This window comes from Siphateles boraxobius, unplaced genomic scaffold (genome assembly GCF_051911475.1).
Source record: "Siphateles boraxobius isolate OS27281-9 unplaced genomic scaffold, OSU_SipBor_1 11, whole genome shotgun sequence".
NCBI lineage: Eukaryota > Metazoa > Chordata > Actinopteri > Cypriniformes > Leuciscidae > Siphateles > Siphateles boraxobius.
The window spans coordinates 9,625,280-9,638,941 of NW_027508711.1; the positions used below are offsets into that span (position 1 = coordinate 9,625,280).

Here is a 13,662-nt window from a genome sequence, read left to right on the forward strand (position 1 = left end):
AAACTTAACTAAAAAAAAGTTGTTTTAGGGTTTAGTTACCCTTTAAAGGTTAAAAATAACAACTCAAATTAAACATAAATATGTGGTTTTTACTAGGCTATAATAACAACGTTACAATATTTTGACAAGTAAAAATATAATAAATATTTAATATAGTGCATATAGTAAAAATATTTAGCAAAATACTCCTCTATATAATTTGTCTAGCCAACTAACTGCTATCAAATGGCTTCCTGAGGCAAATGTAACATGTGACATTGTTCCCCAGAGATTTATTGACCTCTCTCCGCTGGTGAAAAACACAGATTGATCGATATTATGTATGAGGCATAAACATTTCGGTAAGTTGTACTGTATCTTTCAACACACCTATTGTTCATTCGTGTTTATCCTGAAGGGAGGGTGGGATCTCATGCTTTCAAAGCTACCTCTCTATTGTTAGCCTCTCCGAAAATTGCCTACCCTACCTTTAAAACAAAGGCTAATAATACAACCAAAAGGGAGATTGCACTGGCGCAAGCTCTTAGTAAATCTGGCCCTAAATTTCCACTTTTCTAATATTTTCTTAATTTCTATTTAAATACGCCTCTTGGAGCTCATGAACATGCATGTTAGCCAGGATGATTTTCAAAGCAATTCTGACAATGAAGTGCAGGTATTAAAGCAAAGACTTTAGTCAGTGGACTGCAGTATGTGGATCATTGTCATTCAGACTGAATATATGAATATTATAATTATATTTTTCAAGGTTCAGAGTTAAATTTATACTGTCTGTATATTTATTCAATTTGGATTCAATTAGGGTATTTTCTCGCCAAGAGCCATGATTAATTTGTTTAGTTAAAGGACAGACTTCTGAAATAGTGCCTAAATTAGTCAAAATATGAATAAGTTACCCGGGACTAATTACCATGAGCAAAGCTAACTGCTAAAAAAAAAAAAAAAAAATCCATAGAACAGGCTACTTGCTTCTAATGGCCTAAAAGGAAATAAAGTTATTGGACTGATACCGACATATTGTAAATTTGAGACCGTCATGCTCAGGAATGACATTTACAAAAATGTTAAAACAATGAGCTCATCAAACATCCTGTGACCTTCAAATACTTCCCTTTCCTTGTGCTGACTGTAGAAATAGTAATTTTCATATGTCAAATCCTCTGCAGTGACAGGAAATGTTGCTTAATATAAGGCAATTTGGAGACGACATTATTCCAACCCTAGACAAAAGCATCATCAAATGCAAATGGATAGAAGGCCAAGTGTTAAAGCAAATAAACATACAACAGGTGTTGGAATAATCAAAAGTTTGAACCTGATGAATTTGGACTAAACTTTAGGACAATGTTACGAGATCAAGCCTACATTATAAATATTATAACTACATCATACATGCAAAGAAATATATTTTAATCATTTTGAATGATATTACTCTTATGGTAGATTTGTGAAAACATTTCTACATATAACTGCTTCTTGAAAGCTTCAGGTCTCCAGGAACCTCGCTCTTATCGAGGTGATAAGGGTCTCCTGCTCCACCCTCAACCTACATACACCATGGTTTCCATGGTAAGAATCTCATCATATGCCTCGACAATTACTGAGCAAGCAATGCATTATCTGAAGGTGTTAATATTGGTCACTCTGAGAATAATCAGGTGCAAACACATTTTTTCCAACCCTCTGTCAATTGCTCTGAGAAGATCTGTCATGTTAATGGCTTAGCAATAGATTAATAGAAAGTAATTGTAATTGGAAAAAAAGGTCATGTCTAAAAAAATGTCTTTAAAGCATGAGTGAATAACAACAAAAATGACAACAGTGAAACCATTTTGCATGTTGACTGATCAAAAAGATTTTTGTGCAATAAAATTCCAGTAATCAGAGCTGAGGTTTGAATTGCTTGAGTCAGAGCAATCTATGGAAAGAAAAATATGACTTGTGTTCTGTGAGAAAAAGCACAGGTTCGTTGCTTTGAGTGGGCAGAGTTTTTCAGATGTTCAGAGAGGCTTATGAAGTCGAATACTGCAAACAGGTGAAATTATGTAACTGCTTTGAGCAAATAAACATGCTGTTTGAGTGACTAGAAAAAAAAACCTGTACTGCATTTATAGGGCACATTACAAACTTTCTACAAAGGTGGAATAAAGCCCAGACCCTGCTTATTTACATTTGTCACTTTACCATTGTCTGGTTATCAGGGTTATCATGGTATAGTATAATTTTCGAGCAAGAGTTTATGAATTATAATTATTGTTGTCTAATTATAAATAAATAAATAATTATTAATAGCTGTTATGGGTTACATAATTATTGTCAATGAAATGCCTGATAATAAATTGTATTTGACGTTAACCCAGCACTATAGTAACTAAACATATAGTTAATTTATCATTTTGCATGGCAAAACTATTGACAGGGAAAGTAAAAATCTATTTTTTTTTTAATGCTTGATTTTTTTTATTATTCAAAGTAATTTTAAATATTTAGCATCTAGTCATTATCAGTTAATTTATATCATCTTCATTCGAACTTAACTGGAATACTAAATTCTTATTAAAACACCTAAAATATATTTCCTAAACAAATTATAAATGCTTGCAACAATCCCGAGGTGTTGGTTGACAAGCATGTTCAAAAAGGTCCTTCATACATGGGGAATAATGATACTTTGAGAAAAAATGGCTGCCAATGGAAGGACGTGGAAGTAGCCAACAATTTATTTAGCAAAGACGATGTACATATGTAAACAGGAAAAAGAAAGGTCAGGACAAAATGAGACAGAGGTGACACCAGAAACGGCTGAAAGTGAAACAGCAGCTGCAAGTTCAAACCAATCCAGTCCAGAGAAGGGGCTCTTAAAAGTATGTATTCGGTTTACTTTACATAGGTTATGCCACACATTTGTTGTTTTCAAATAACATCCTCATAACCAAATAAAGTTACATTACAAGTTAGTCAGTGTTTGGAGGACGTAACCATGGCATCTCAACGTTTTCTGTTCGGTTCTGTTATTTTTCCGCCGATACTATACTTGTCGTTTTATTGTAGATTTATACATCATAAACATGAACACAAAAACAACTTTAGTGCATGGTTTAAAGAGTCTTTAAAGCACTTGACTATAAGATACAGTTAAAGTTATAGCTCACCCTCCAAGCCATCCTGGTGTATATTTTCTTCTTTCAGCCAAAGACAATCGGAGTTATATCCTGGCTCCTCCAAGCTTTATAATGGGAGTGAATGGTAACTGAAATTTTGAAGCCCAAAAAAGTGCATCCATCCATCCATCCATCATAAAACTAATCCAATAGGCTCCAAGGATGTAACAAAGGCACATCACTTCATAAGGCCTTTATTAACCCACTGGATTTGTATGGATTACTTTTATGATGGATGGATGCATTTTTTGGGGGCTACAAAATCTCAGTTACCATTCACTCCCATTATAAAGCTTGGAAAAGCCAGGATATATATATATATATTTTTAATATAACTCAGACTGTATTTGGCTGAAAGAATAAAAGTCATATACATCCAGGATGGCTTGAGGGTAAGTAAAGTATGGGGCAATTTTCATTTTTGGGTGAACTAACACAGAGGTGCACCAAAAGACAGGAGGAAGAGCCTGAACAGATTGAGGTCCGAAAATTTCAGAAATCAATTACAAGACCTGAATTCTCAAACTGGTTAGAATTGAGCATGAATATAATTAATTGATTGATTAGATTGCAAATTTTAGGAGCCATTTCTAAGAGGTTAAGATTACATGCTCTTCATGAAGAGTTCATGGGATGTGGATGTTGTATAAGCCATTGCACGGGCCTTTAAAAAGAGTAATGAAGGGCTTATTGGCCACCTGTTACCTAATCATGCTTAGGACAGCAAGAGGAGGTTAATTATAGTTGATCCTTGGGGAATGGCATTGCCCATGCCATTTATTTATTTCAATTTCCAAAGTCATCCATTAGCTGATAAGTTCAATTTCAGCAGTATTACCAGTAACGTTAACCCTTATAAAGGCCTTTAGATTGAGCTACACTGATGCACTGCAACGCAATATTTAGACACCAATATGTTGCTGGTTTGTATTAAATCAAATGCTTCCCTCAATCTGTTTCTCAAGCAAGTTATTTAATCATTCTGTTTTATTAAAGAAACCAGTGATCCACAATTGCAACAATATGGCGATTACAGCATAGTGAAGTGTTCATAAACAAGAGGATCTGCATGTGATTCCTCAAGTCTACTGAAACCCTGCGTTGATACAAAGCGCAACCTATTCAATGTCTTCCCGACAATGTACGATGTTTGGCGATATATACCGAGTGTGTTCCGATCCACTCGCTCACTTACTTTCAGTGATCTTCTGCAATCCCAGCACATCCTCCGGGCTGATCGTTTTGTTCCCGAGCAATTCCTCTTCTGTGGTTACGGGGACTCCGACGTCTGTCGTGTTGCAGCCTTTCTTGACTTTCATGGCCTCGGTTAAATCAGGGTTGGAGTGCGCTTGTCTGCCGCGGATGCTGTGGCGGTTGTTGCCGTTGCCGGTGTCTCCGCTGCTGCTGCTGCAACTACCGGGATTAACGCCGCCGGACTTCTTAGAGCTCGATGGGTCCTGGCTGTTGCCTGTGCTGGTACAAGAATAGCTCATTATCCGTTCCTCCTCCTCCACCCCCTGCTCCCCCGGTCTAGCAAAGACACAAAACAGTCACCCTCCCACACCCGAAGGGCTGAGCAGGTCGCCCGCTTAGAGGTATTTAAATCCTACCGTTCTCCGCTCTCGCCCCGAATCTCTCTCGCGCTCAGGCTGAGCTGTACCACTTGCACGCGGGAGGGGGTCGCCTGCCGTTCAGTGGCGCACCAGCAACAGATAATATTAATTTGACTTGTATAAATGACTGTTTTGAGTGCATAAAATTGTATTCCTGAGGACATTATGTTAGATAAATTCAGTCCTCGAGCCTGTACTGATTGTGTTCATTCTAGCATACCGTGTGCGCCGGATAGCTGTTTTGTATCTCCCTGTTTGTTGTGTGGTACGGCCCAAATTGACTCGTGAATTGTGTGAACGTGCATCTCAGATAAACAAATCAAATCGAATCAAATAAATAAAACCCCAGTAAATGTGAGAGGTTGTAAAGCATATTATCCATTATATTATTTTTAAAGAAAAATTAAACTTTAACGCGATTAGTAAATAGGCCTATGGGCTTTTTGTTTATTTTTAATCTAAATGTCACTTCTTTTAAAGGGAATATTGCATTCATTATTATATTTTCGTTATTATATTTACTCACCCTCATGTTTTTCCAAACCTGTATAAATTTCTTTCTTCTGCTGAACACAAAAGAATGGGTAACCAAAAAGTGGGCCCCATTGACTTCCATAGTAGGCTATAGAAAAAAATACTATGGAATTCAATGGGGTCCATCAATTTTTATTTGGTTACTGACATTCTTCAAACTATATTTTTTTGTGTTCAGCAGAAGAAAGAAATTCATTCAGGTTTGGAACAACTTGAGGGTGAGTAAATGATGCCATTGAACAGCCATTTTCGGTTCTTTAAAGATCCTTTCAGTGAACTGCAGTGTTCGAATTGAGGGGGGCTGGGGGGGTCCCGGACTTCACATAAGCATCAAGGGACCGGGACTGGGACAAATCTAATTTGGAGTAGCTTCTTATGGGATTGCATAAGAAGCTACTCAGCTCGGGGGCCCTGAATGTGTTAAAAGGATAGTTTTCATAATTTTATATTAAAAGTAATGTTCTGTGGGGGAAACCGCAAGAGCTATGACACAATTGGAACACTGGTGAACTGCTCTTAAAATAACCAACATTTTAATAATCTGAAGAATATTTTATCCCTATAAAGAACTTTGTGTGCAATGGAATGGCTCTGGATGTTAAAGGCTCTTCGTTGAACCATAGATAATGAACTTTATTTTTAAAAGTGAACTTTGTTGAGCTTAATGATCACAGTCCACAAGAGGACGCCACAAGACAGTACAACAAAAATGGCCTGTGACTCACAATTGTAAAACTAGCCTACATGATAACCAAAATTGTATTGATACCGTGAACGAGACACTGACTTCTGGTCAAACACCACGAAGAAAAATAAATTAAGCAATTTAGCAAATAAACTACAAGTGCTTGTAATTTCATGGTTTTGGTTGACTTGAAAAGGTTTCACCAATTTATATATATCCTAATGTCCTCCATATTAAATGTGTTCCTGCCATCTGTGACTAGCCTTTTAAATAACTCTCTTTTTAAGCAATATATTGCGATTATTGGTATTATATTACAGCTATCATTGTTGTGCTATATACAAAACTAAGACAGAAACACACCGTTATAACTTAAAAAATACATTTCATCAGTAGCATGTTTGTTACAATAATGTTGACACAGAGGAGAGTTAATTAATATGACAGAGAGAGTGAACACACTCATTTCATTTCCCAGGCCTGCTGAGCTGGCTCGTCTCTTTGTCATCGTTGTGTGGCTGGCCTGATCAGCAGAAATACACACACACACACACACACACACACACACACATGCAGACATTTTTACACACAACCAGAACTACACACATGGGCACATAGGCTTAACAGATACACACCTCATACACATTCGAAACACACACACACACACACACACACACACACACCTCCACTCTGAACATTTTGTGGGCTAAACAATGTGCTGACTGTGGTCTGTGTGCAGACATTGTTTTGCAAAGAGACCTGAGTTGAGCTTGCGAGTTTAGCAAATACACTTTCAGTTTCTTTACTTCAAAATTAGTTTAAGGCTGTTACTTGCTGTTATTCATTTACAATGAATGTTGATGCTGTTCAATTAATTTCAAATCTCATAGACTGAAATGTTTAAGTCTACATATTCATCTATCAATGTAAACGTAGTCCACTGGTTTATACTTTTGCTCCTATTTCATATAAGTTGCAAAGCAACAATAGTTTTTAGATATTTAAATATAAAAACTGCAATGGTTCCATAAAGAACCTTTAACATCCACAGAATCTTTCCATTGTACAAAATGTTTGGGGTTTTTTTAAGTGTAAAAAGGCTCTTTAGATTATTAAAATGTTCTTCACACTAAGAAAAATAAAAGTTGCTTTAAGAACTGACCTCTCAAAGGTTCTTTGGGCAACCAAAATATTTCTTCTTTGGCATTGTTGGCAAAAACACTTTTGGAACCTTCATTTTTAAGGATGTAATGGTGCATTTGTCTAGATTTAAAGTCCGCTTCATTACTTTGGAAAACACACTGATTCATATTTGCATTTTAAATGCCATGTTTTGCTATTTATAGGACAGAAACTCATCCGTGTTACTCATTGCATTACTCAGACATCGCCTCCCTAATTTGTCCAAGTCCCAAAAACACATGTAGGCCTTTTGTAAACTATGGCTTAAGGTTTGCGCTCAGATAAACTAGAGACTAAACACTGTAAATATATAAATAATCATTATTGTTTTATTGTTTTGAGATCATTTTTTCCTCAGGCATCACCAAATTCAAACCTTTTATGCTGTACAAACCACATATAAAAAAATACATTTCTATGAATTCCTATGCTGTTTTGAATATAATATTTTCCTTATAGAGTCCGTGCAATCCTAAATACACTGTAAAAAGCGAACAGTTGGATCAACTTGAAAAAAAAATACTTCAATTGGTAACACCAAAAACATTACGTTTTTTCAACTTAATTTCACTAGGTCAATCACACTTATATTATTTGAGTTCGTCAACTAAAAAATCTCAATTTCAAACATATTGCTTAAAATTTATATTTTTTCATTAGTTGTGAATTGTTTATTCCTGAAAGCACATAATTAAAGTTATCTCAAGACTCAAATTACTTTAGAAATATGTATTAACATTCATTCAGTTTATACACTGACAGCATATTTTCCTCATTCCAAAACTTTAACTTTGAGAAATCATTTGCAAACATTTCTAATGAAATTTCGTTGGAACTTAGAGGCCTACTGTCCTTCATGCAAATTTGAAGGGCCTGAAAAGAAAATCTCAAGTTATAATATAACCATATCATATAACCTTATAGGTAATTCACATAAATGTGACCTAAAATGAAATATTAGCATGCATTGCTTCCTCAAGCAGTGTAAAAATGAAGTGATCATCAGGTAGAGTAACATGAGAGTACAGGCCATACGGCTGCCACACGTCTCCATGGCCCCTCATTGGTGGAGATCCCTTCAAAAGAAAGGACAACAGCTCAGGACAGAAACAAAAGTCTTTCCAAAGCAAAGTGCTGACCGCAGCCAGGGTCTGTGAATCAGGGAGCCCCATTGAAGCGGTGTCTGTATAAATAGCCCCACAGATGCCTGAGCAAGAGACCGCGTGCTGGATTCCCCTCAACGCACACAGCTCATTCTGTTGGGTAAGTCTGGTAAACCCTGTAATTCTGCCAACTCCAAACCAGATAGTGATTAAACCAGCTTGGAACACCATAGTGAGCATTCATTATGCAGAATGACTGATCAAACAATGATCCACTGATGCAATCAGACATGCTAAATTATCATTTTGATAGGGGAGATATTTATGAGATGTCAACCAGGGATTTGAACAAGATGTTTTCATTAGCAGACCTGACGTCCATTAGACAGTAATATAAGCCACTCTGTTTAATTGGTCCAACAGTGTTCAAGCTTGTCATACTAAGAATACTTTACATGTCATTATCTATAACAAGCACTTGTACTTTTTTTCTCACAGTAAAAACAAGTTGGCAGTGTGTCCACCAGAGCGTTTTTATCAAGCTGAAATGTAACTTAGGTCTACTTGCTCTGACTGGCTTTTGTATTGGATGAACAGATGTGCTTGTTGTTATCGTTGAACAAGCAGAATGTGTGTTTTTTTGTGGGGGTTTTTGTCCTGCCCATCCTTCATTGTGATTGGACGGCTGGTTGAAAAGTGACAGTGATGTGCGTTTTAACCAAAGTTGGACATTTTTTTTCAATTCTGGCATCCGGGGAAAAAACGGCAAGCGTTCAGCTCCTCGTCAAGCTCTCCCATTGAAACCAATTGAAAAAATGCTCTGGCCGTTAGGGGAAAAAAGCATTTTTTTGTGTGTTTGGGTATACATGTTCAGCAGTGTTGTGAACTTCTGACATGAGTCACTGTCTGATTCCTTGCATGCAGGTCAGTCAGCGCTGATATATCTGAAACAATGGCTCTGACAAACCCTATGTCAATGCCCATGGGACCATGGAAGGTAGGCCCGTGTGATTTATTTTATTTTAAATTAATTAATTTAAAATTATCTTAATTAATATTTAAGTAAAAGGCAATTTGGGGCAATGTTTCTAAACTAAGTGGATATTTAAAGGGATAGGTCACCCAAAAATAAAAATGTTGTCATTAATTTCTCTCCCTCATGTTTTTCCAAACCGGAATGAGTTTCATTCTTCTGTTGAACACAAAAGAAGATATTTTAAAGAATGTTGGTAACCAGACAGTTGACAGTAGCCATTGACTTCCATAGTATTTTTTTCCTACTATGGATGTCAATAGGGTCCATCAACTGTTTGATTACTAGTATTCTTTAAAATATGTTTCTTTGTGTTCAACAGAAGAAATAAACTCATACAGGTTTAGAACAACCTTAGAGAGAGTACCTGATTTCATGTTTAGGTGAACTATCCCATTAATTAAATGATATTCAACATGTTGAACTAAAGATACTGTTTCTTTCTTTCCCAGATTACCGTTTATGACCAGGAGCATTTCCAGGGCAGGCGTTGCGAATTCACCGCTTGCTGCCAGAACATCATGGAGTTCGGAATGGAGACCGTCCGCTCCCTGAAAGTGGAGTGTGGCGCGTGAGTAAAAGCACACTTCTTTGATTACCGAAGTAAATCTCTCTTCCTCTCAACCCCTTCTCCTAACTGCCTATTGTGACTCTAGCTGGATAGGTTTCGAGCACTCTACCTTCAATGGCCAGCAGTTCATCCTGGAGAAGGGAGATTACCCATGCTGGGAGGCCTGGAGTGGAAGCAATGCCTATCGCATTGAGAGGCTGATGTCCTTCCGCCCCATCTGTTCTGCTGTGAGTGAGACCATCAGCACCAGAACACACGAAATACACCGACCAATAGACTTTTCCATCATCACTATTTCTCAAATTTGTTTGTCATAGTGAGTGTAGAAAGATGGCATTAAAAAAGCAGGGCAGAACCTGATCTCACCAAGTGCAACATGTTTCTGGATCACCATCTTTAGAACAACATTCTAATCAACCTATCAGATTTGAGGGACAGGTTTACAGTTTATGTCAAGTTTAGACTTAAAACCAGAATTAGGTTCTTCTACATCAGTGTTATTAACCTATCATTTCCCTCGGATTTTAGGGATAACTTATGGGTAGGGTTCGGTTTAGGGGTAGGGATGGGACTACATTTTCGGACAGGAATGCAAAATCAGGACGGCAAAAGCAGGCATTATGAGAGAGATACTGATAATAAAAATCAGACTATGCGCCATTCAGAATTGAATTGAGAAAAATTGAATTTGAATTGAGCTAGAACACAGGTTCCAGAAAGCATAATTAAAATTACATTTCATTTTTCAATATGAATTACCTATATACATGTAATGTGCATGATCAAAAATATTAGAAAAATAAGTCCAAAATATTTGTATTTATAAATATATATATTTATATTAAAAAAGTAAAATATATTAATAATGAATGTTTGAAAAGTCACCTTTATTTATACATTTATTATTATTTTAATTATTTACAATTAACATATATGTTATCGTGCACAAAAGGCGTATAATCAAGAATATTAGAAATATAAATCTGAAGTATGTATTAAAAAAGCCACAAACAATAACATACACAATTTTATTAAAAATCAATGTTTGAAAAGCCAATGATTATTTATTTCAACTTTTATTTTCATGGTCATTTTATGGAGCATGGTGGAAGAACATTTCCCAGAATGCAATACCTTGTTTATTTTAAGTATTACACAGTTGTGTGATGCGTGAAATTTCTTTAAGTTGCACTGCAGTAAATTCAATTTCCATTAGCAATTTCATTCATCCCAATTCAACATCCTGTGAGACGTGGCCACTGCCAGTTTAATTCAAATTCCAAGTCATGGACCGAAAGTGAACCCATTTTGTCAAATCAGAATTTTGCTCACAAGTGCGTTCAAGTTGTAAGTCTGGTTCTTCATTCTGAAACAGATGCACAAGGATTCCCGTATGATGCTTTTCGAGTGTGAGAACATGAGTGGAAAGCAGTGGGAGGTGTGCGGTGACTACCCATCTCTGCAGGCTATGGGATGGTGCAGCAACGAGATCGGCTCCATCCAAGTCATGAGTGGCGCGTGAGTACGATTGCTCCAATGGATTTTGATCGTCTGATTATTTTTGTTGTTATGTTGCTTTTGATCTGCATGTGAGAAAGGAGCGCGAGTGTTTCGGTTCGGGCTTGCGTCACTGCATTCGTCAACGTTTGAGACCTCAAATGCTCCATGGTAACATGCTGTGTTCCTATTTCTCTAGCTTTGTATGCTACCAGTATCCTGGTTACCGTGGTTACCAGTACATTATGGAGTGCGACTGCCACGGAGGCGAGTACAGGCACTACAGGGAGTACGGCTGCCATGCTCAGACCCCTCAGATCCAGTCTATCCGTAGGATCCAGCATTGAGAGGAGCCAGCCGTGTCCTTTCCTCTCTTCCCTCCCCTCTTCCTCCTTCTGAGCCCTTAAATCCTCCACTTCCTCCATCCCTCCGTTTCCAGCCATGCAAGACGGTTTGTTGACCAGGACGGCAGGCTGGTATACTGGTGCTACACCAATGTAACAAGTCCACAGCACTTTTTTTACCCACTACACGAGGAAAGAAAGACAAACTATTGACGGCAGGAATGATGCGATAAAAACCGCAGAAGAAAAAGTCCTCTATGATTCCAGCCGGACGGACATGGTGTGGTGAGAAGCTGGGAGCATTGCTCTACTTTCGTCATGACTTGATCATCATGATCGTAGCCATTGCAGTTTTCATGGTCAACATCTGTACGATTTTTGATGAATAAAGAACTGAGTATAAAATCTGAGGAAACACAAAAACAGAATACTTGATATCAGCTGACTGTTGTGTGTGGATCTTTCCTGACCTTACGTGAACATTAGGACTAACATTCAACTCTCACAGATGAGCATAAAATGAGAAGGTGTAATGAATTACAATTAAAATTAAATGAAGTTTTAAATGAAAAGATACAATGTGATTACCAACAGCCTTTTGTTCTATATCTATATCAACATAGCAAGACCTCTAATTCAATTATGTGTATAAGTATTTTTGTTTAAAAAAATTGTAATCCACTAAACTAAATTACATTTCGGATACTGATACATCAAAAACAAAAAGAAATTACGGTGAGTGAAGTGGGTAGGTGATAATGTTTGACATTACAAATGTAACAAACACAAAATAAATAGGAATTGTAAAGAGTTTTTATTTTCTGCTTCTTCAAGCATCCACCTATTTAAATTTTTGCAACATTTTCAACATTATCAACAAGTGATATTGGAAAAGAATATCTCTAAAATGACCCCCAGTGACCACAAGAGAGAACTAGAGGGTCCATAGAAATACAGTCTTAATGTCTGATCTGAAATTATGAGATTAGTGACGGCCATATTATAACAGCAATAAATAAAAACCTAGCCTATACTGTGCAGCATATCATTTATTTTAGTTTCGTGCAGTTATCGTATAAAAGCAAATAATTAAATATTTGGAAACAACATTTATTTATTATGTAATATATTTATAATGTTTTACTCTTTACAATTACAATTTAATAAACAAATAAATAGCTGCATTTATATTTTAGGAAGTGGGTCTTTGGAAAAAGATCATTATATATCGGGGTCAAAAGTTTCCAAAAACTGACAGCACTAGGTGTTTAAATGCCATTTTAAACAGTTTCCTACAGTCTGACATGGTGCACTCCATTTAAAACTATTTTGAACTAAGTTTTTACATTTTAAACATGCGATTTACATGACTTCATATTACATGCAATTGAGAGTCTCTCTCTCTCTCTCTCTCTCTCTCTCTCTCTCTCTCTCTCTCTCTCTCTCTCTCTCTCTCTCGGCTGCTCAAATTATCCGCGCATATTATTGAGAGGCTACCTGGAAAATCTCCAAGGCTGTGTTCAAATTCACCCCCTATACCCTCATTCACTGTTGTACATTCATTGGTCCACTAATATAGTTCACTTGAAGGGGTGAATTCGGACATTGGGTGCACCGGAATGGTGCAGCTTTTGTATAGTTTGTGCTTGCAGTTTAATAATAATTTAAACATAGCAAGCAGCCTCCACTGCAGTAGTAATGAAAATATTTATGTTGTCATGGAAACTAAGATAACTGCAAAAAAAAAAGGTGAATGTTGAAAAAAAGGTAAAACTGTTTTTTAAAAATCAATATGACCAAATACAGCACCTAAAATACACTTTTCATTAATACATTTAATTAAAAAAAAAAAATGTTAGGCTGCGGACATTTGTCAAGCACCCCTTAAACGGCAGTGGTTTAATCCATCATTTTAGTTTGGCCCTGTCCAAACCAATTT

General features: G+C 36.7%; 2 protein-coding genes across 3 annotated transcripts in view; one reads left to right on the plus strand and one right to left on the minus strand.

The window, feature by feature from the left end:
• unc119a2 (unc-119 lipid binding chaperone a2) overlaps positions 1-4,812 on the minus strand; it is a 28,257-nt gene extending 23,445 nt beyond the window's left edge. The window contains exon 1 of the mRNA XM_077195665.1: positions 4,357-4,812. Coding sequence (XP_077051780.1) covers positions 4,357-4,654 — 298 coding nt within the window. The 5' untranslated portion in view covers positions 4,655-4,812. The remainder of the gene's footprint in view (positions 1-4,356) is intronic.
• Positions 1,489-12,163, plus strand: cryba1b (crystallin, beta A1b). 2 transcript variants are annotated; one of them, XM_077195675.1, is made up of 6 exons: positions 1,489-1,569; positions 9,203-9,275; positions 9,764-9,882; positions 9,968-10,109; positions 11,258-11,400; positions 11,579-12,163. In XM_077195675.1, the coding sequence occupies exons 2-6, from the start codon at positions 9,231-9,233 to the stop codon at positions 11,724-11,726; spliced, it is 597 nt and encodes a 198-aa protein (XP_077051790.1). In that variant the 5' UTR covers positions 1,489-1,569; positions 9,203-9,230; the 3' UTR covers positions 11,727-12,163. The 2 variants fall into 2 exon arrangements, with proteins under 2 accessions (XP_077051790.1, XP_077051797.1); XM_077195682.1 differs by lacking the exon at positions 1,489-1,569 and adding an exon at positions 8,328-8,438.
• The last annotated feature ends 1,499 nt before the right edge of the window (positions 12,164-13,662 follow it).

Excerpts from the sequence above, each read along its gene's own strand:
- cryba1b (XM_077195675.1), top strand. The coding sequence starts at position 9,231 with ATGGCTCTGACAAACCCTATGTCAATGCCCATGGGACCATGGAAG. Across the intron at positions 9,883-9,967 it reads CTGAAAGTGGAGTGTGGCGC|CTGGATAGGTTTCGAGCACT; the intron begins GTGAGTAAAAGC and ends TTGTGACTCTAG. Across the intron at positions 11,401-11,578 it reads ATCCAAGTCATGAGTGGCGC|CTTTGTATGCTACCAGTATC; the intron begins GTGAGTACGATT and ends CTATTTCTCTAG.